Source organism: Callithrix jacchus, chromosome 5 (genome assembly GCF_049354715.1).
Source record: "Callithrix jacchus isolate 240 chromosome 5, calJac240_pri, whole genome shotgun sequence".
NCBI classification, from domain to species: domain Eukaryota; kingdom Metazoa; phylum Chordata; class Mammalia; order Primates; family Cebidae; genus Callithrix; species Callithrix jacchus.
This window is the reverse complement of record NC_133506.1, coordinates 78,482,206-78,505,314: the sequence shown is the minus strand read 5'-3', so window position 1 is coordinate 78,505,314 and position 23,109 is coordinate 78,482,206. Positions and strand designations below refer to the sequence as shown.

The 23,109-nt window shown below is 41.7% G+C and overlaps 1 protein-coding gene across 13 annotated transcripts; it reads left to right on the top strand.

Moving 5' to 3' along the window:
- Positions 1 to 790: 790 nt before the first annotated feature.
- On the top strand, positions 791 to 22,732 carry ZNF18 (zinc finger protein 18). 13 transcript variants are annotated; one of them, XM_078373061.1, is made up of 7 exons: positions 791 to 824; positions 5,365 to 5,837; positions 7,141 to 7,330; positions 7,743 to 7,831; positions 14,228 to 14,306; positions 15,007 to 15,114; positions 19,971 to 22,732. In XM_078373061.1, the coding sequence occupies exons 2-7, from the start codon at positions 5,451 to 5,453 to the stop codon at positions 20,753 to 20,755; spliced, it is 1,638 nt and encodes a 545-aa protein (XP_078229187.1). In that variant the 5' UTR covers positions 791 to 824; positions 5,365 to 5,450; the 3' UTR covers positions 20,756 to 22,732. The 13 variants fall into 13 exon arrangements, with proteins under 13 accessions (XP_078229187.1, XP_017827763.1, XP_008994749.1 ...); XM_017972274.4 differs by having other exon boundaries at positions 15,004 to 15,114; XM_008996501.4 differs by having other exon boundaries at positions 14,222 to 14,306.
- Positions 22,733 to 23,109: the final 377 nt, after the last annotated feature.

Here is a 23,109-nt window from a genome sequence, read left to right as displayed (position 1 = left end):
GACGCTCGGGAAAGGGTAAGAAGACCTTACCGTTCTTACTTAAGAAAGGTGTAGAGCTAAGCCAAGGGAGGGGTAGAGAGAAGGGAGAGAGGGTGAGGTGTCCCAGAGACAATGAGGTAAAATCAGAGGATTCGTCCATTGTTGGTGTGTGGGAAAGGGAAGGAGAAGAGTCAAGGATGACATTTGTTGAGAGGGAGAGAAAGAGGCAGGGAAAGAGACGCAGGTGGAAAGAGGATGAGACCACACTGGACTAGCCCTAACGGAATGGAGAGAAGTGGGAGGACCCAGGGGCTGCAGAGCTGGCGAGAGTGGGAGAATTAAGACAGGGGAAGAAGCTTGGGGCAAATCAAATGCCTCAGGGAAACCAAGTGAGGCAAGAACGGAAAGGAGGAGAAAGGCACCGGTTAAGAAGCAGGGATCCTGGCAGAGCGTTGCAACTTTGGGTGTGGGACTGGGCGGAAGGGTTCGGGAGAGACAAATGATCTTTGAAGGCCTCTCAGTGCTTGGCCGAGTGCCTGGCACAGAATAGGCGCGCAGTAAATGACGGTGCGTAATGAAGGAACTCAGGAACCGTGAGTGAGTAGTGACTGAGTGACGGAAGGAACGGAGGGTGACGTCGGCTCGGGACCTGCACTGCCTCGGCGGCCGAGAGGGGCGGGGCGTCCCCTACGGCCAATAGGAGCCTCGGAGTCAGCCCCGCCCTCTCCCTAGCTCCGCCCTCGCCCTAGCTCCGCCCAATGTCGCACGTCACTCTCCGGTCACCGGAGGCGCGCGCAGCCGCCCAGCTCCCGGAAGTGCGCCCGGAGCCGGCGCCGCGGGCCGAGGTGAGGGCGCGTGCGGGGCGGTCCCGGCCTCTGTCCGCTCCGGGTCAGGCCTGGCGCCATCGGCGTCCGCACCTGACTCGACTGGGCGCCCCGGAGCGGTGGAGTGTCTACGGGCTCCCGCGCCCGTGCGTCTGGGAGCGTGTGGGGGACATGGCGAGCGCGGGGCCGGGGCAGCCATGGCTGGGAGTGGACCCTGGGTGCGGGGGGATTTGTGAACCCCTTCCCGGCTCTGCGTTCCTGCGCCTGTGCGCCCCGCGGGACCGGCCGGGTCTCTGCGCTGGAACAGAAGGCGGGGTCATCCCCGCTGACTTCCACTGAGGGCATTTTTAAAGATGCTTTTTGAAAATGAGCGTAGGAAAGAGGAAACTCGATGGGATGATGCTCGGAGTCTCTCCCTCTCGTCAGAGTGCTGTCGGCATTTGGGGGGGCGCATGGTGGAGACTACTCCGATGAGCAGCGTTACCCTGGCCCGTTACCCCAGCTGCTTGTGACAACCACAAAACGCTCCCACAAATCACCAGACGTTGGCAGTTCTCCCCAAAGCAAAGGCATTAGAGCTTCCTGGGTTTTAATCTGGCTGCCCCTTGTGAGCCTCAGAGTTTCCTGAGCTGTACACCAGGACGATTGTGAGGATCAGAAATTCAAGAGCCGAGCCTAATAATGATACACAGTATGTGCTTAACAAATGGTTACTTATATATGTAACCATGTATGTAACTATGTGTGTATATTAAGTATACTTACCTAGGATGCACATTTAAAAATTCATTCAGTTTGTTAAAGGCTTAATAACAGGTATAAGGGATAACATTAATTTTTTTTTTCATAACTAGTGGGGCAATTCCTCATGAGGTCATTGGGATGTAAATGCTATTAAACAATTTTAATACTCTCTAAAGTAATTTAATTTTGAATAGCCGAGACGTTTTTCTTACCATGCTACCTGGGAGCATAATATTACTAAAACAAGATTTAAATATTGTATAAAATCTGTAGTTTTCCCAAAATGTCATTTCTCTTAAGTATTATCTAAAGTGCTATCTTAATTTAGGAAACAAGTAAATTGGAATAAGTTTACAGGTTAGTATCTTCCTATCTAAAATGTTGCCACTTGTTATTTGAAACTCTGAAGCCAAATAGGTTGGATTTACAAAGCGAAGGATTTAAAAAAATATATTTATTCATTTTTTTAAGATGTTATTTGAAACTGTAGGTTTACCTGTGGGCAATGTTTTAGCTGCTTTCCAGGTGGTTTGATAGGCTGTTTTTTTGTTTTGAGACGGAGTTTCGCTCTTGTTACCCAGGCTGGAGTGCAATGAATGGCACGATCTCGGTTCACCACAACCGCCTGGGTTCAGGCAATTCTCCTCCCTCAGCCTCCTGAGTAGCTGGGACTACAGGCACGCGCCACCATGCCCAGCTAATTTTTTGTATTTTTAGTAGAGATGGGGTTTCAACATGTTGACCAGGATGGTCTCGATCTCTTGAGCTCATGATCCACCCACCTCAGCCTCCCAAAATGCTGGGATTACAGGCATGAGCTACCGTGCCCGGCTTGATATGCTGTTTTTATTATCACTCAGTATGAAAACATATTTTAATTTCCTTTGTGAGTTTTTTCTTTGACTATGGGTTAGTTAACGGTGTTATTTAGTAATTTCCATAAATTTGGATTTTCTAGTTATCTCTTGTTATTGATTTCTAATTTAATTGCACTGTGATCAGAGAATATATTCGAACCCAGGAAGCTCTAAAGTTTTCCATTTTACCTTTCTGGTTTTTGTTTCTCTTGTGTTCCTTTTCTATCAGATTTTGGCTTTGTCAGTGGTGTTTTTTTTTTTGTTTTTTTTTTTTTTTTTTTTTTATTGCTTTAATGGCTTTTTAGCAATACTACCTTGTGTAATATTTTTAGAGCTAACTTTAAGGTATCAATCATTTGAAAATTATGCACATAGTCTGTTTTGATGAATATCATTTTTGCACTTGAAATGAATGTATACTTCACAGTTCTTGGGTCTAGTGTTGTAAAGTCAATTAGAGCAAGTCAGTTGATAGTGTTCAGGTTTTCTGCCTTTGCTGACTTTTTTTTATTTGGGAGATGGAGTCATGCTCTGTCTCCCAGGCTGGAGTGCAGTGGTGCAATCTCGACTCACTGGAACCTCCGCCTCCCAGGTTCAAGCTATTCTCCTGCCTCAGCCTCTCAAGTAGCTACGATACAGGTGTGCACCACCATGGCCGGCTAATTTTTGTATTTTTAGTAGAGACAGGATTTTGCCATCTTGGCCAGGGTGGTCTCAAACTCCTGACCTCAGGTGATGCTCCCACTACAGCCTTCCAAAGTGCTGGGATTACAGGCGTGAGCCACCACACCTGGCCTGGGTTTCTTTTTAAGCAAAAAATAAATTTAATGACGACCACATAAAAAAATTTGGTATTGGATTACAGTTGACCCTTAACACAGGGTTGAACTGCAGGGATCCATTTATACATGAATTTTTGTCTGCCTCTGTGACTCCTGAGACTGCAAGACCAATCCTTCCTTCTCCTCCTCCTATTCCTTGTCCTCTTCAGGCTACTCAGTGTGAAGATGGTGAAGATGATGGCCTTTGTGGTGATTGACTTCCACTTAGTGGATAGTAAATGTAGTTTGTCTTCCTTGTAATTTTCTTAATAATATTTTCTCTAACTTATTTTATCACAAAAATACAGTAACATGCAAAATGTATGTTAATCAACTATTTAAAGCATCAGTCAACAGGAGGCTGTTAAGCTTTTGGGGAATCAGAAGTTATATATGGATTTTCTACTATGTGGGGGTTGGTGCCCCTAACTCCTACATTATTCAAAGGTGAACTGTAATTCTTTTGACTGCACTGTTTTGTTTCTTGGGCCCTTGGAAAAATTTGGTGTTTTGGGAGGCTGAAGTGGGTGGATCACGAGGTCAGGAGATTGACACCATCCTGGTTAACACGGTGAAACCCCATCTCTACTAAAAATACAAAAATTAGCCAGGCATGGTGGTGGGCACCTGTAGTCCCAACTATTCAGAGGCTGAGGTAGGAGAATCCTTTGAATCTGGGAGGCGGAGGTTGCAGCAAGCCGAGATCACACCACTGCACTCCAGCCTGGGCGACAGAGTGAGACTCTGTCTCAAAGAAAAAAAAGAAAAATGAAAAAAATTGGTGTTTTTTTATTTGTTTGTTTTAGTTTTTAAATGATTTTCCAATGTAGGATAAATTATTTGGGTGAAATGGTAAGGATGAAGACATTGTTTCCTACACCTTAAGAAATAAGCAGCTACAAAAAGCTAGAGCATTGTACTGATCTCTGATTAAGCTGGATCCCCAAGTGAGTGGGTATTTTTTTATTTATTGTTGTGATTAGTCTTAGGGAGAAATGATGACCACCAAATTCTTCATAACATTTAAGGATTGACCCAATAATCCTATATTATGATTACTTGCAAGAAAGTTAACTAGAAATAGTGGATGATCCTTTTAAAGTAACAATATTATTTTGCCATTTAATATTTCTCCTTCTGTCTTAGTTGTGCTCTTCTAAATTTTGATACCATTCACATAAAACAGTGATTATTTATATCAAGGCTATAGGAGTATTTTCAAGGTAGTTAGTCTTCTCAACCCTCTTTAACCCTGAGGTTGAAAGTGTCAGGTATGATACTTGCTTTTTTTCACAAATTCTCAAATAGACCTGTTTCAATATGGCACTCAAAAGAGGTCTCTTGAAAATTTCATTATACCTTTTTGGGAAGACTGGTTATTTTTAACTTTCTATTTATTATGAAAGCATCTGAATATTTCAACATTAGCTTTTATTCCTATGGCACTAATATCTTTTTCCAGCTTTGTTTTTTAGAATGCAGATATATAGATGAAGATGTAGAAGTGTTCTATAGAAGAGCCATTTACCTGCAAATCTATAGTGAAAATGCTTTTTTTTTTTGGAGATGAAGTTTCGCTCTTGTTACCCAGGCTGGAGTGCAATGGCACAATCTCTGCTCACCACAACCTCCGCCTCCTGGGTTCAGGCAATTCTGCTGCCTCAGCCTCCTGAATAACTGGGATTACAGGCATGCGCCACCACGCCCAACTAATTTTTTGTATTTTTAGTAGAGACAGGGGTTCACCATGTTGACCAGGATGGTCTTGATCTCTTGACCTCGTGATCCACCTGCCTTAGCCTCCCAAAGTGCTGGGATTACAGGCGTGAGCCACCACACCCGGCGAAAATGCTTCTTATGATGCATTTTGTTCTTCATTTTGTCTGGACATTGGAAGACCAAGAAAGAGCATTAGAAAATGGGCAGGGAGATGGTGGCTGTTTAGGTATGGTATGGTATCAGTAGTTTGCTTTGTGGTTTCAAGTTTATAATCTTTCAAAATGGAATCATGTATCCATTGAGCAATTTCAAAAGCTCCATAGTTGACTCCAAGGCCTCTTGGGTAGGGCATGTGAATTTGTTTTTTCTGAAAATGTGTCCCCTTCCTGTGTATACCACTCAATCTCATTCCCTTTTTAGTCTCATTCCTGGTGAAGACCTAGTTCTTTCCAGAGACAGTTCCACTTCAGAAGCACTTTACTTAAAAGGACTTGCCAGGCTGGACAATGCCCATTGACCTGGGGCAGGCCCTAGGCCTGCTGCCATCACTAGCGAAGGCCGAGGACTCCCAGTTCTCTGGATCAGATGCTGCCCTTCAAGAGGAACTCTCCAGCCCTGAGACTGCACGCCAGCTTTTCAGGCAGTTCCGTTACCAAGTGATGTCTGGGCCTCATGAAACCTTGAAACAACTTCGGAAGCTCTGTTTCCAGTGGCTACAGCCAGAGGTTCACACCAAAGAGCAGATCCTCGAGCTCCTCATGTTGGAGCAGTTTCTGACCATCCTGCCTGGGGAGATCCAGATGTGGGTGCGGAAACAGTGTCCAGGAAGTGGAGAAGAGGCAGTGACGCTTGTGGAGAGTTTGAAGGGGGACCCCCAGAGACTGTGGCAATGGGTAAGCAGAGGGTATTATGATCTGGGAGTGAAATAGGGCTCCTCTTTGGTCCCATCAGGTGTGTTGTCTTTTTTCTGATACCAATTATGACACCAAATGGGTGGGGCTTTTCATACCAACGGCCAATTCTCTGATTCTCTAACACCAGTAGAGTGCCCAACCATTCAGTTCTGAAGCTAACCATCTGGAGTTAGTACAACCCCACAGGTTCAGAGCGCAATCCAAGATGGCTACTCCTGCTCTCAGGTGCCAATCACAAGTCCCAGGGGCCACCTGTACTTCTGACAAACTGGCTATACATTCGGAGGTTCCCACCATCTTCTCTTCAAGTTTGATAATTACTTAGAATGACTTACAGAACTCGGGGAAGTATTTTACTTAGTATTACTGACTTACTATAAAGGATACAACTCACTAACAGCCAGAGAGAAGAGCTTCATAGAGCAAGGTGTAGGGAAAGGGTATGAAGCTTCCATGCGTCTCCTGGCATGCTACATTACCAGTACCTCAATGAGGTCAACCATTTGGAAGTTTCCTGAACCCCATGGTTTAGGGATTTTAATGGAGGCTTCACTACTTTGGTACACTTGATGTAATCATTTGCCATGGGTGATTGAGTATCTCCAGCTGCCTTCCCCTCCTCAGAAGATGCGGGGAGAGACTGGAAGTTCCAACCCTTTAATCTCATGGTTGGTTCCTCTGGCAACCAGCCCCTATACTGAAGCTATCTAGGAGCCTAGCATAAATTCAGGTGTGGTTGAGAAGGGCTCATTATGAATAACAGAGGCTCTTCTTTCACTCCTGTCACTCAGGAAATTACCAGGGCTTTAGGAGCTATTTGCAGGAACTGGGGACAAAGACTAAATGTATATTTCTTGTTATACCACATCTGGGTCCCCCCCATACCTCACCTAATTCTAATACTCTCACTCTGAACACCTTTTAGCTATTGGGGATTGAGGTTAAAGTCTCTTAGCATATTCCACCTTTAGGCTAGAATGTTTGAGAAGTTATTCAAAAGAGGTCTGAGTTTTAACTGGTGGGGTATGTCCAGTAGAGGCACAACATTCATGGGATGTCTTGAAGGTCTCCCACTCCTGGTTCAGGCCTCAGCTTTTGATGTCTTTTGGGATATTTCTTTCCCTGGTTCCTGCTGGACTAGCAGTGAAAGCTGGTTTTCTCTTTCTCTACTCCACATCCCTAGACACTGTCTTATGATATGTTGTAGAGGGTAAGCTTTGTATCTTTTAGAGATCCCTACTCTGGATTCTTAAGTAATTACTAATTAACTTATGGTCTCTAGATCCGTATCCAGGTCCTAGGACAGGACATCTTATCAGAGAAGATGGAATCTCAAAGCAGCCAAATGGGGGAAGTGGAGCCCCATCTTGAAGTGGTGCCTCAGGAGTTGGGACTTGAGAATTCATCCTCAGGGCCTGGGGAGCTTCTGAGCCACATTGTGAAAGAGGAATCTGATGCAGAAGCAGAATTAGGTGAGGATGGTGCTGTATGGTGTTCTCTTGGAGAGATTTTGGGACTGTGATTAGTAGGCCTAAGTGTGAGTTGAAATGGTATGCTGCTCAGATTGGGGTATCCCTGAGAGGTTTGCAAACAGGATAGACCAAAATAAATCAATCTTGTTTGGAGAGTCAAAGTCTGTGTGTTAAACTGCTTTATGACTGGGCCAGACCATCTGGATTTTGGCTTGGAGGAAGGAGATGGGAGAAAATATGGGTGAGACTGGAAGGTTGGAGGGAGTTGGAGTTTGTCGGGAAGATAACACAAGTCTTGAAATACAGATGGCAGTACAGGTATTGTTCTGATCTATGAAGATTGTTATCTGCTGCCTCTGGGAGTGGTTAAGGAAGACATCCAGATTCTGAAAACTTCCTCTCCTCACTTCAGCCCTGGCTGCCTCCCAGCCTGCTGGATTGGCGGAAAGGCTGATCAGAGACCAGGACCTCGGAACCACACTGCTCCCAGCAGCACCTCAGGTGAGCTGAGGTACAAAAAAGGTGAAGGGGAAACTTTTTACCTTTATAATCTCTTTCTCCTGCCTCTCTTCACCCATTCCCCATCCTGAGGAAACCTCTGATGCTGTCACCATATGTTAGTTTGCTTTTTCTAGAGTTCTGTAAAAATAGAATCATGCCAAATGTACTCTTATCTTTGTTCTTATATATATATATATATATATATATATATATCTTCTTTCCATGTATTCTCATTTTTTTAAACAGTTTGATTTTGATGTGCCTTGGAATAATTTTCACATTTCATGTAGTTGGGATTCATTGAGCTTCTTAGATCTGTGGGTGTATAGTTTTCATTAAACTGGAAAAATTTTTGGCCATTATTTCTAAAGCATTTTTTTTTCCGTCTTGCTTATTTCCTCTCTCCTTTAAGGACTTGGGAAATAATATCTGTGGAATGTGTATAATGATAATGTATATATATGTATCAGAGCTCTTCAAGTTGTCCCACAGCTTACCGATTTTTTTTAATTTTTGAAAAATTCTATTTTTATGTCTTCAAGTTCATTAACCTTTTCTTTTATAGCATCTGATCTGCTATTAATCTTATGCAGTATATTTTTCATTGTTTTTGAAGTCTTGGTGTTTCATTTAGGACAGTTTTTATATTTCTGTCTTCAAGTTCATTAATCTTTTCTTCTTATAGCATTTAATCTGCTGTTAATCTCATCCAGTCTATTTTTAATTTTAGATAAAATTTTCACCTCTAGAAGTTTGATTTGGGGCTTTATTATATCTTTCATGTCTATACTTAATGTGTTCAATCTTTCCTCTAGCTTCTTCAATATATGAAGTATAGTTATGTTTGTATTAATATCCTTATCTACGGATTACTACCTGTATTGGTTCTGGGTCAGTTTTGATAGACTGATTATTCACATTATAAGATTGTTTTCCTGCTTCTTTGTATGCCTGGTAATGTTTGTCTTTTTTGTTTGTTTTGAGACAGGGTCTCACTTTGTCACCCAGGCTGGAGTGTAGCACTGTAATCAGTTCACTGCAGTCTTGACCTCCTGGGCTTAAGCCATCCTCCTGCCTCAGCCTCCTGAGTAGCTAGAATTATAGGCATGTGCCGCAATGCTTGGCTAATTTTTACATTTTTATGTAGAGATAGTGTCTTACTATGGTGCCCATGCTTGGTAATCTTTGATTGGATATCAGACATTGTGAATTTTGCCTTGTGGGGTGCTGGATGTTTTTGTATTACTATACATGTTCCCGAGCTTTTCTATAGGATGCAATTATTTGGACACAGTTTGTTTGTTATATGGCACCAGAGAAACCTTTAGTATTATTTTTTCCATGCCAAGGCACTTCTCTTTGGGGTATTCTGAGTAGTCTGATGCCCCTTCATATACCAGGTTTTCCAATCTGCCTGGTGGAAATATAAACTGTTTGTAGCACTGTGTGAACTCAGAGGATTGTTTCCTCTGATTCTTTTGGGCGGCTATTTCCCAGACTTAAGAGGGGGCGTTCTGTAGATCTCTGGAGCTTTCTGTTTGTGCAGCTTCCTCCTCTTGGATTTTTCTACCCTGTCAACTCTGACCATTTTGGTCTTCCCAGACTCTGAGCTCCTTTTGCTCATCTCAGGGAGGATCCCTGGCTCAGTCTGGGTTCCCATTCCTGTGCTGCTGCCCGGATCCTCTGTCTAGGCAGTATGTTTAGATAACTAGAGTGCACTGAATTTGTTTTCCCACTTTCAGGGATCTTGTTCTGCTTTGCTCTGTGTAATGTGCAATGTCTGAAAACTATTGTTTCATACATTTTGTCCTGTTTTCAGTTGTTTCAGACAGAAGGTAAATCCAACAATTCCTAATACTTCATTTTTGCTGTACATATAAGTCTCTGGGATAGATTTATCTTGGTATGTAATTAACAATTCTGAAAAGTTGAATTTTGTAAAAATAATTTTTTTTCAGGAACCTGTATACCTTAATTAAAATACTTAAAACACTGAGGGAACTCCTTTTGGGACGTGGCTTGCAATGTACTGTAGAGTGAAGATGAAAATAGAGAAGGCAGTAGGTGGTGCTTAATGCAGTGTTTCAGACCAGGGTCTGAGCTTCAGCTCTCCAGGCTCAGAGATAAAAACTTGAATACCAGATTCATAGTTTTCTCTGGGGGATGGGGGATGGGGAGGTGGCAGCGGAGAGACACGCCTTTTTAGTGAATCAAAGGTATCCTTCTGCCTGCTTTCAAGGTCTTCAGAAACCAGATTGTTAAGCAGGACATTGCTTGGTAAAAAAGATTTAGGTATTCTGTGAAATATGTCAACCAGGCTTGGAGGATTATTGTTGTTTCTGTAGTATGTACAGAGTATCCTCACCTGTTCTGGATAACTTAAAGTCAAAAGATTTAAAATCCTATCAGCACCAATTTGTTTTTTACAACTGTATTTAAATATATGCGTGTGTCTGTATTTCCCTACATTTTAGTTAGCAACCATTCAAGCCAAACAAACAAAAGTCATGCCTACCCAATCTGAATATCCCCTCCAAACTAGCAACAGTTATTTGCATCAGAAAGACTTTGATATTTAATGGAATCCTTTGGAAGTAAAGGGAATTTTTAAATTAGTCACTCTCTCTAATCTCTTAAATAAATGAGGAACTTCATAAATAATGCCAGAATAGGGCCGGGTGCAGTGGCTCATGCCTGTAATCCCAGCACTTTGGGAGGCCGAGGCGGGCGGATCACGAGGTCAAGACATTGAGGCCATCCTGGTCAACATGGTGAAACCCCGTCTACTAAAAATACAAAAAATTAGCTGGGCATGGTGGTGCGTGTCTGTAGTCCCAGCTACTCAGGAGGCTGAGGCAGGAGAATTGCCTGAACCCAGGAGGCGCAGGTTGCGGTAAGCGGAGATCGCGCCATTGCACTCCAGCCTGGGTAACAAGAGTGAAACTCTGTCTCAAAAAAAAAAAAAAAATAAATAATAATAATAATGCCAGAATAATGATATGGTATCACTACCACTACACAGTAGTATTTCATTAGTAGAAACCATGGCTCAGTCAGAACCTCACATAGACTCCAGCAATGCATTTATTCACCTTCCTCTGTTTTCAAACTTTAAGGAAAGGAACACAGTGTAAGTAACTCACTGTAAGTCAGTTGTGGTAATATCTCATAAACCCACAAGATGGTGCTGGTTCCACACAAAAATAGAATTTTTCCCATCAAATCCCATGCTTCTCTTTCAGGATGGAAAGTTAGGTTTTCCCTTCTCTTCCAAATAAGAGAAAAAGGCAAGCTGGCTGCCACTGGTGTCTTGCCTCTTTAGTAGGAGATTTTATTCGAATGTCCCCAGCTTCTCGGCTGTTCTTGGAGTAAATTTGTGTCTTTAAGCTGGAGGTACCCTGTTAGTGCTCCTGAAGCAACTTTTCTGGTTTTTGAAAGAGCTGATTTTGACCCCTGGGGGTTTTGGTGGCTGTTTCCTTTGCTGCCCTTGTACTCTTCTTGATAGCTACTATTCTGCTGCTTATGGAATAGGTCCTGTGTCAGCAAGCCAGGCAGCCAGGGAGATGTTACTGTGACCAAAAAGACCGAGAACTCCTATATTCAGCAATGTTTGCTCAAGTGGTTATTTTTAGGAGGTTGTTAAAATAGCTGCATTCACAGAAGATTAACGAATAAATTGCTAGCTGTTTATACATTAAAAATTAAAAAATTTAAATTAAAAGTCACATTAAAAATGTGGTTATTGTTAATAGTTGACTATGTAGGCCAGGTGTGGAGGCTCATGCCTGTCCTAGTACTTTGGGAGGCCAAGATGGGCAGATCACCTGAGGCTGGGAGTTTGAGACCAGGCTGACCAACATGGAGAAACCCCGTCTCTACTAAAAATACAAAAAAATTAACTGGGCGTGGTGGCGGGTGCCTGTAATGTCAGCTATCATGGAGGCTGAGGTAGGAGAATCACTTGAACCTGAGGGTTGGAAATTGCAGTGAGCCAAGATTGCACCATTGCACTCCAACCTGGGCAACAAGAGCAAAACTGTATCTCAATAAATAAATAAATAAATAGTTGACTATGTAATTAAGTATAAATTGAGGTCACTTTTCAGCTTTCTATCCCTTCCACCCAAAACATCTAAACTCTCTTTCGTTTGTTTGTCTTAGCACCTGCTAATTAAACACTTTTGGTATCTCCTTTCTCCTTGAGCCATTTCTATTTCCCTTTGATGTGCTAGGTGGCAGACTTGATTTAGACTTGAGAGTAGATTAGTCCATTTTCACACTGCTGATAAAGACATATCTGAGACTGGGCAATTTACAAAAGAAAGAGGTTTAATTGGACTTACAGTCCCATATGACTGGGGAGGCCTCACAATCATGGTGGAAGGCAAGGAGGAGCAAGTCCCATCTAATGTGGATGGGGACAGGCAAAGAGAGAGCTTGTGCAGGCAAACTCCCATTTTTAAAGCCATCAGATAATGTCTTATTCACTATCATGAGACCAACACAGGAAAGACCTGCCCACTTGATTCAGTTATCTCCCACCAGGTCCCTCTCACAACACGTGGGAATTATGGGAGCTACAAGATGAGATTTGGGTGGGGACACAAAGCCAAACCATATCATAGAGAGCCTTCCCTGAATAGTATATTGTGTACAGTAGGAGGATGACTTAGTAATTCCTCTCCTCATTTCTGTTCCCTGAAGCCTGGCTATTCATGACTATCAATTTTGGGGTTTCTGAAAGTGTGCAGAATCCCTTAATTCTCTCTGCAAACCCTTGGGGTGAGTTTGGGAGACTGATACGATAGTAATAATATATATTACCTACTGAGGACCTATTTGCTAAGGGCTTTATTTCACCCCGGCAACATATATTGAGTGCCTCTTCTGTCCTGGGCAGAGTCTTGGGAACTGGGAAGGTATTATACAATGACAGGCAGAGTATGACAGGCAGAATCCTTTTCTCATGGAGCTTACATTGCTAGTAGAGGCAGCAATCAATCAAATACTTACATGTGTGCATATGCACGTGTACATACACATAAATATTTAATAAGAAGATATATTCTGTGAATAAAATGAGTACAGTGTGCAATGAAAACAGGTGACACTTGCATTATTTATCTCAAACCTCCCAACACTTGTTCATCATTAGGTGAGGCCTGAAACCCCGGAAGGTTAAGAAACTTGCTCGAGGTTACACAGCTAGAAAGTGGCAAGGTAGGGACTTAAAACTCAGTATGTCTGACTCCAGAAAATGGGCTGCTGATCCCTCTGCTCTACAATCTGAGCTTCTAGTAGTCAACTTCTTGATGGAAGATTGAAATCTGAATTCACGAAGGCAGACCCTAGCTGTATGGTATTCCCAGCTTTATGTCTCTAGTCTGTTGTTCCTTAGGAAAAGCAGGGCTTCTTTTGGAGATTGTGGGGGGACACCTTGCTCCAGAGAACCCACCAGTTTTCACTATCTGATGTTAGACTTTAAGAGCAGAACTATAAGAGATTTCAAGTATGGCTATAACATCTCTCTCTTCTCTGAATATACCAATCTTTGTTTCAGGGTAAAGCTTACAATGCAGTTGACTCTAATGACATTTTACTGATTTGCATTTGCTTTTCCAACAGATTCCTAACTTCTTTCTTTTGCTTTTTGAATTTCCTGATTTTAACTAAATAGTGGGACTACCAGGCTCGTCCTGTTCAAAGATCCCTAGTACAAGCACTTGAGTTTTATTTATTATTATTATTATTATTTTCTTTGAGATGGAGTTTCACTCTTATTACCCAGGCTGGAGTGCAATGGCGTGATCTCGGCTCACCGCAACCTCTGCCTCCTGGGTTCAGGCAATTCTCCTGCCTCAGCCTCCTGAGTAGCTGGGATTACAGGCATGAGCCACCATGCCCAGCTAATTTTTTGTATTTTTAGTAGAGACGGGGTTTCACCATGTTAACCAGAATGGTCTCGATCTCTTGACCTCGTGATCAACCCTCCTCGGCCTCCCAAAGTGCTGGGATTACAGGCATGAGCCACCGTGCCCAGCCCCACACTTGAGTTTTAAAAAAACAAATAGTATGGAAAAGGCTCCTGTCCTCTGTATGTTCTCCATTTTTAAATAATTCAGCTGAAAAAATACAGAACGTAAAGTCTAGATGTTTTCTAATTAGGGAAAGAAATATTGATGTAGAGACTGTTGTTTTCCCTTTGGCCTCTTCGTTCCTTGCACCACTCTCCTGGGATTTCTTAGGTCTTGCAATGGCCAGGATACTATGGCACGTTTCTTTCTTCGCAGCTTTCCTTTAGGCAGGGAATGCAGGTTCAAATACCCTCATTGGATATTTGGAGTCATGGTATCTCATTGGAGTCATGGTACTATATATTTTTTTCCCTAGGAACAGTGGAGACACCTGGATTCTACTCAAAAGGAGCAATACTGGGATCTCATGCTGGAGACCTATGGGAAAATGGTCTCAGGAGGTGAGGGCGTGGGTTAGCCTGATGGAAGAAGGACGTACTGGAATGTTAGGCATTTTCTATGCACTCTTAGAGACATCTGCTGAACTTACAATTGCTAGATGAAGGAAATCATTAGAGGCATAGTTGGGAACTGGGACAAGTTGGAGATAGCAGAATTACAGTAAGAACTTCCTTGTATTGAAAGTATTCAGTGTGCCAGGAACTGTTTGTGGGTACATTGCATGGAGTAGCTTCTTTAATATCTGAAATGGATGATGGTATTCTCATTTTAAGCCCGATGAAAATGAGTATCAGATCAAATACTTAGCCACTGCCACATAGCTCATAAGTGGGCTGAGTTATGATGGAACTCAGTTGTGGCTGGCTCTGAGTCCATGCTCTTTTCTAATAAACCACACCTGTCAACCAACCATTAGTGGCATCCCAGTCATGATTCTCACACCAGCCTGTCAGGCAGTCTACAGACCTTTCTGTTCACCTGCCGAGACTCTTGTTTTTGTGGCCTTTACCATCTGTCAAGGTCATCCTGTGAGTACTGGTGTCTTACAAGCTTCACACGCTGTTCTAAGGTGAGTTTCTACAAGTGTCCAGAGCCTTTATATTTTCCCTGATGCATAAGGTGCTCCTTTGAAAGACACAGCTTGAGCTCCCAGCTTCCCCATTCATCAAGGCCCACCATACATCTTTCTCTCTATAGCAGGCATTTCCCATTCCAAACCTGACCTGACTAATTCAATAGAATATGGGGAAGAGCTGGCAGGACTGTACCTTCATGTCAATGATAAGATCCCAAGACCCAGCTGCATAGGTGAGTAATCTTTCATTGGTCTGGAATCATTTCTGACTGCCTGTCATTACATTGGAGGTGACTGGGGAGGTGGTGAAGGAAGTGTGTGTTGGGGGAGGGAATATTCCATTACGTTTGTTATAACTAGCCATGATCTGATTGGTTTGATTTGAATATTGAGATTGAGTCTACTTATCTCTGGCTGTTGGGCTGTTGACACATATTTAACCATGGAAGGAAGACCACACGTCAGACCTGCTGCGTTTAATCTTGTCTGTTTTAGCATTCTTTCTCAGAAAGAATTAAGATTCACACAAATTGAGACCATACAAATAGAGTAGAATTTCATTGCAAAGGATTATGTCACAGCCATTATTACCCTTCCTCGCAAGAAGTTAAAGTATCTAGACATAAAACAAACAGAAAAACATGTTTTACCTAATCCCCATGCACCTAACATTTATTAAACAGCAACATCAACAAATACTTCTTTTTTTTTTGAGATGGAGTTTTGCTTTTGTTACCCAGGCTGGAGTGCAATGGCGTGATCTCAGGTCACCGCAACCTCCACCTCCTGGGTTCAGGCAATTCTCCTGCCTCAGCCTCCTGAGTAGCTGGGATTACAGGCATGTGCCACCATGCCCAGCTAATTTTTTGTATTTTTAGTAGAGACGGGGTTTCACCATGTTGACCAGGATGGTCTTGATCTCTTGACTTCATGATCCACCCGCCTCGGCCTCCCAAAGTGCTGGGATTACAGGCATGAGCCACCGCGCCCCGCTAACAAATACTTCTTATAAATAGTTTAAGACTGGGGAAGAAGAAATCTGAACTTGTGCTCTTTGAAAATAGCAGTCAACCGTTGCTTTCTACACTTTTTCCAAAGCATTCAAGTTACGTAAAACCTAACTGTGAAACCTACACACACACACACGTACACATACTTTTATATATATAGTAAATCCCAGAACCTCAGAGGAAGAAGAGGACCAAAGGTGGGTATTGTTGGGCAAGCCATTCTTTCTCCCCAGTGGGATCTAATTATTATTTTCTTTTGCTCATAAACCACAGAGAGAGCAATTATTGGGGTGGCGAGATATATTAGATTTTATTGAGATATATTTGATTTTAATTTTATGCAACATATTTATCATGCTGTTTCACAATGATTTCTTCTGGAACAGTCTTTTTCAAACTGCATTGTATAACCAATTAGTGAGTTGTGGAATCATTTGATAGAGTTATAACCAGCATTAAAAAAAAGAATCAATACAATTGAATAGGAAATATCAGATGCAGGGATGGGTCGTGTTTCAGGAAATATTTGTTTAAAATATGTGTCTGTGTACTGTGTTTCTATATAAATATATTGATTACTGCCGTAGCTTGGGCTGCTATAACAAAATACCATAGACTAAGTTACTTAAACAACAAACATTAATTTCTCACGTTTGTGGAGGTTGGGAAGTCCAAGATCAGGGTGCCAGCATGGTTTGCTGACCTCGCTTTTCTTGCTGTGTCTTCACATAGCAGAGAGGGGGGTTGGCGAGAAGGGGAGAAGAGACGGGGAGAGCAAGGGAGAGATGGCGGGGAGGTGAGAGAGACAGAAGGGGGATAGGGAACTAATCTCATCACGAGTACTCTGCCCTTAGGACCTCATCTAGACCTAAGCCCTCCCAAAGGTCCCAGGCCCCATCTCCACATACCATCATATTGGGGGCTAGGGTTTCAACCTAAGAATTTTGGGGGATCACAGTTTAGTCCATAGAACTTACCATGGGTTGTAGTCAGAAAAAATATTGCTTTGGAGGTTGTTGCAATAGGATTTTTTTTTTTTTTTTTTTTTTGGATAGACATATTTTTAGAGCAGTTTTGGGTTTGTAGAATTCAGTGGAAGGTACAGGGATTTCCCATATCACTCCTAGTAGTCTGATCTTATTTCTAATATATAGCTCACTGTATTCCTACTCATTTTTTGTTTGTTTATTTTTCCTTTATCCCACCTGCTGACATGGTCCCAGTAGATCCTGCCTTTTACTAGATGTGAGGAGTCTACAAGGGCCATCCTGCCTATGATAGGCAAAAAAAAAAAAAAAAAAAAAGCGATTATAGGTTCCTGTCTACACTGAAAAAAAACAAAACAAAACTTGGCTGGGTGTGATGGTTGGCACCTGTCATCCCAGCTACTTGGGAGGCTGAGGCAAGAGAATTGCTTGAACTCGGGAGGCGGAGGTTGCAGTGAGCTGAGACTGCACCATTGCACTCCAGCCTGGGCAACAAGAATGAAGCTCTGTCTCAGACAAAAAAAAAGGAGCTATGGAAAGAGGTTTAGGAAGATGAATCTGGCAGCAATGTGTAGGACAGATAGGAAGGGAACACTTGGAGAAGAGGAGCCTGCAGATAGTCAATGCAGGAGTCCACGTGTGGAGGGAAGAGATCTAGAATAATTGTGGAAGTCACAGTAACCAGACGGGAAAGGCCTGGTTTGAAAAATATAACAGTTTGCTACTTTACCAGATCTGGACTCGGATCAGGGGCAAAAGTCAATATAGCAAGTGAATGTGCTCTTATAGTTGACCATATGGAAGAACAGCTCCTAGTTAAAACAGGCCAGCAGGGGGCAGTCTCAAAAAGCCATATATTTACACTTCTAATCAAAATCCAATGGATTAAAGTTTTTAAAGTAGTTATCTGGAAGAATATAACATGCAAGAACATTAAAAAAAAAGTTTTGCAAGAAGAATGTTTCATGCATGTTAGATTTGAAAATATTAAGTCTGTTGTAATGTAAAGGTAAACATTAAAATGGTTTGATGCTGATATAAAAATAAATGCACAGATCTGTGGAACAGAAAAGGGAATCTAGAAAGAGATGCTGGTCTGTATAAGAATTTAACATGATCATGGTTGGCACAGTGGCTCACGCCTGTAATCCCAGCACTTTGGGAGGCCAAGGTGGGCAGATCACCTGAGGTCAGGAGTTCAAGACCAGTCTGACCAACATGGAGAAACCCCATCTCTACTAAAAATACAAAACTAACCTGGTGTGGTGGCGGACGCCTGTAATCCCAGCTATTCAGGAGGCTGAGGCAGGAGAATTGCTTGAACCCAGGAGGTGGAGGTTGCAGTGAGCCGAGATCGCACCATTGCACTCCAGCCTGGGCAACAAGAGTGAAACTCCGTCTCAAAAAAAAAAAAAAAAAACCCCACCAGCAAATTAGGGTAACTAAATTGGTAAAAAACACTTTTTATCAACATGACAGATAAATGATTATTTTTGTTAATATAGAAGGAGTGAAAGCAAGTTGATAAGAAAAATGTACTTTCCCAGTAAAATATGGGCAGCAGTCTTTGAGTATGAAAAATAGCTCATAAATGTGATAAAGATTCATTCTTTTATAACTTACAAAGTAAAATTTAAAATGATGAAAAACCATTTTTTTTCCATCTAAATGGCTTATATTTAAAAATATTCAATATTTAAGTATTGAATACCCACTTCCCCCTCTGTCCACTTTCACATATGAGAGAATGGCAAAGTCGTTCTGGAAGCTGGGTTGCCTTAATATTTATGCCAGTTGACAAAGTAATTCTACTTTGAGAAATTCCTTTGAGATATTGATGAGAAATGTGGGCAAAAACTAAAAAGAAAAATGCTGATCACAGCATTATTTATAGTAGCAAAAACGTAATAAACAAATTAGATTTCCATGGTAGGAGAACAAATGATGTGTTTATTGTGACATCTTCTTGATGGGCCATTGCTCAGCTTTTTAAAATGATATTAATAAAGGCTTTTTCTTAAAGACAAGAGAAAGTATCTTTGCCATTTGAGGAATATGTTCCGAGGCCTAATTTTATTTTAGATTCAGGGACAATCTAAGGCTTTTTGACCTAACAAGTTCGGATTTAGTTCTCTAGAAGACGCCTAGATCCCTGGCAGACAATTGAAAAGACACTAATATATGAAAGAGAAAGGTAAATGGCGTCTTTAGATCTATACAGATAAAATAATTTCTAAAAGTTGAAAATTTTAACCACCAAAATAAAAGTTTTCTATATGCATCATTAAGTAGTATAACCAAAAACCCAAGTTATGATGAGAAAAACAAACTTCCAGTTGTTAGTGTGATTTAATAAAGTGCATGTAAATACTATATTCAAGCACAGATCAAAGGATTCACTTTTATAGCACAGCCTCACTGCACTGTGACTGTGGTAAAATGGCACAATGCATTTCACAAATTTGGGGTGTCTTATCAATGGGAGAGGGAGACTCCATATTAAATTGATTAATAAATACCACCATTTACAATTAAATGCTACCTAGCTGGATATAGAACTGTATATACAATATGGCACAAATTATGTCAGAAAATAGCATATACGTGCATACGTATAGGTAAAAAAGACTGAAAGGAAATGTATGCTCGTAGTTGTTATCTCTGGGTAGTAAGATTGAGGTGGATTTAGTTTTCTTCTGTATATGTTTCTATCTGTTCAGTTTTTTTTTAAGTTATATTTATCTTTTTTATATAATCAGATAAAATCATTTTAAAAGCAGTAGTATACTTGTTTTTTTCCAGGGCCTTAAGAAATACATGCGGCTTATTTATGGAGGGATCAGGACAGCACTTTGAGTGCTCCTTTGTTGTTTAAAAGTCCTCAGCTCCAGAGCTGAACCAGTTAGCATTGAACCCAGGACAGGGAAAGTAAGTTCTGGCATTCAGGCCATATGGTAGTTTTCTTCTCACTTACTAATGCCTTAAAAAAAAAAAAAAGAAAATGAATGTTTTTTGATGACCTTCTCTTTGACATATGAGTTAGAAAACAGGGCAAAGCACTTGAACGATTTCAAATCTTCTCTCTTCTTTTAGGAGATAGACAAGAGAATGACAAGGAGAACTTAAACTTGGAAAATCACAGAGACCAGGAACTTCTGCATGCTTCCTGTCAAGCCTCAGGAGAGGTACCTTCTCAGGTTTCCTTGAGGGGCTTCTTTAGTGAGGATGAGCCAGGATGCTTTGAAGAAGGAGAGAATCTCCCTGAGGCTCTGCAAAACATTCAGGATGAGGGAACAGGGGAACAGCTCTCTCAAGAAAGGATTTCTGAGAAACCACTCGGTCAGCATTTGCCTAATTCTCATTCAGGAGAAGTGTCCACCATGTGGCTTGAGGAGAAGAGAGAGACCTGCCAGAGGGGGCAGCCAAGAGCCCCCATGGCCCAAAAGCTCCCCACCTGTAGGGAGTGTGGGAAGACCTTTTATAGGAATTCTCAGCTTGTTTTTCACCAAAGAACTCACACCGGAGAGACATACTTTCAGTGCACCATCTGCAAAAAAGCCTTTCTGCGGAGTTCAGACTTTGTGAAGCATCAGAGAACTCACACAGGAGAGAAGCCCTGTAAATGTGATTACTGTGGGAAAGGCTTTAGTGACTTCTCGGGATTGCGCCACCATGAGAAAATCCACACGGGAGAGAAACCCTATAAATGTCCCATCTGTGAGAAAAGTTTCATTCAAAGATCAAACTTTAATAGACATCAGAGGGTTCACACAGGAGAGAAACCTTATAAGTGTTCCCATTGTGGGAAAAGTTTCAGCTGGAGCTCGAGTCTTGACAAACATCAAAGATCCCACCTAGGAAAGAAGCCCTTTCAATAGCCAGTCACCACACTCTGTCTGCCCATTTCCATCTCCCAGCCCATTAAAAAAAAAAAACACTCAGCTCCGTCAAGAAGAATTATGTCTCTAAGAGGATACCCCTTGATAGCTCCTTTTTTCATGGATTAGAGAGGAAAGAATCTGGAGATGGCTTTGGACTTGGAGGATATCTTGGATTGGATTTCACAATGGCTTAAATTCTCGATTCTGCCTCAGGAGAAAGAATACTCTTCATGTTTCCACTCATCCTTCCTTTGGACTTATTGGGGAAAAAGTCTAAATTGGAGATCCAGTTTTAGAAGTGCTTTCTGGGAGGCATTTAATGGGATTAGCTGTAGTCACTGCTTATGGGAAGAACCTGAGATCAGCCCCTTAAAGTGGGTTCTAGAGCAAGTCTTCTCTTCCAGAAGGAGAGAAGGGGAGACACACAGAGGAGCAGTGAGATCACATGTGTTCTTTGTGATGGGGTGAAAAACTAAGTTCAAGTGTTCCTTGTTTGATATAAACTTAGCAGAGTCTCTTCCTATCTTGTTTGAAGTATTCACTGTGTGTTTGACTGTATTTCAAAGCACATTATTTCATAGAGGACCCTAGGCAGTTGAGTTCCAAAATCAGCCCCTGTAAACCTATGAAGTTCATTACGTAGTAGAACAGTAATAGGAAAGTGCTAGCCTAATGTTCAGAGGATGAGAGTTTGGCCAGTGCTGGCAATCCCTTTATCTCAGGTAACTTTGTTTTTGGTGGCCTCTTTCTGAGCCAACCTTCCACTTGATCTCTTGCTTCAAGCCGCCCCTCTTTCTCCTGGCATCCCACATGGGCTATCATTTTTGCTAAAGTGCTCTATGCTTTAAAATTACTTTTATTATATTCTCATTTTGTCTGTGTTAGGAAGAAATCAATAGTATTGATCTAATTTATAATACTGTCTAGAAGTTTATTAACACATGTATCTAAACTGTCCAATTGACCTTGTCTCCACAAGTTATATGCCTCAAAGTGTCCTGCCTGTATAGTGAGACTTCCCCCTTCCCCGCCATCTTCCACCTCCTTCTTTTTGCCTGATATTATTATACTACTCTGGGTGAGGGTCAGGAAGGATAATGCCAATGTGGACAGTTATTTCCCTGAAAACAGATTAACCTATCGTCAGTAAGCTGCAGTACATTACTAGTTGATGCGAGAGGAAGGATAAAACCCAAGCTGGAGTTCTTGGATTCCAGCAGTAAAATTTATTAACTCCCCTTACATCATGCTGATGAGAAATAAGGACTCACACAGGGGGTGCAGGAACTGCAAGGAAGAAAGCAGGAAAATTATAGAGGAATTAGCATTAGATTCCATATTCTGTATGGCAGAGATTTATAGGATGCTGGGATTTGAGGTTTTAAATTATGGGTTCTCAAACTCTGGCCTCCGGACCAGCAGCATGGGCAATTTGTTTAAACTTACTCAATCAGAAATACTGAAGGGCGGGTCACAGCAATCTTTGTCTTAACAAGTCCTCTAGGGGATTCTGATACCTGTTCAAATTTAAGAACCAGTGTTCTAAATAGTAATCAACAAATTATGTGTCTGTGGGAATAGATACATAAGGAATATGGGTCCTCCCATACTTTAATTATAAATAAGCTGCCTCATAGAGCTTTTTAAAACTCATAAAAACTGTGGAACCCATCAGATTTGCAGTGAAAATTTGTTCCACAGAGATAAATCTAGAAAACTTTTAGATTAAAAAGCTTTAAAGGTTTCTTCTTCATTTCCTCTTAAATGATTTAAAGAATGACAGAGATACTTCTTTTCTTGTTCACAGTTGTATCCACAACAAATAGTAGGTGTTAGGTTAAAATGTATTGAGTGGATGCATGAATTAATGAAGGATAAATATCAGTATAGACCTCCCTTATCCTCTGCAGCAGGGATCAGCAGTACGGCCCATTGCTTGTTTTTGTAAATAAAGTTTGTTGGAATGCAGCCACACCCCTTCGTTTACTCATCATTTATGGTTGTCCTACCGTGGCAGAGTTGCAAAGTTCAAACAGAGGCATTGTGGCCTGTAAATAATAAGGTATTAACTAACTCATTCTTTATAGAAAAATTCTGGTGACCCTGCTCCAGGGTAGTGTTTCTCAAACTATAACGTGCATACACATTTCTTAGAGAGATTGGTGAAATGGAGATTCTGGTTCATGGGTGATGCCAATACCACTGGTCCAAGGACTGAGTGGAGTAGCCTGGAGCAAGAGTACCTTAGGATGGTGTGTATAACAAGGTCAGGGCCCAGGTGTTTGTGGCTTATTTCTCTTGGTCTCTACACGATCATTTGTGACTAAGCAGCTCTCAGATCCTGGGCCAGA

What these genes read in the sequence shown, in the direction of transcription:
- ZNF18 (XM_002747900.6), top strand. Translation starts at nt 5,451, where the DNA reads ATGCCCATTGACCTGGGGCAGGCCCTAGGCCTGCTGCCATCACTAGCG. An exon ending in TGCTCCCAGCAGCACCTCAG is followed by an intron (nt 7,832 to 14,221) that starts GTGAGCTGAGGT and finishes TTTTTTCCCTAG; the next exon opens with GAACAGTGGAGACACCTGGA. An exon ending in CCCAAGACCCAGCTGCATAG is followed by an intron (nt 15,115 to 19,970) that starts GTGAGTAATCTT and finishes CTCTTCTTTTAG; the next exon opens with GAGATAGACAAGAGAATGAC.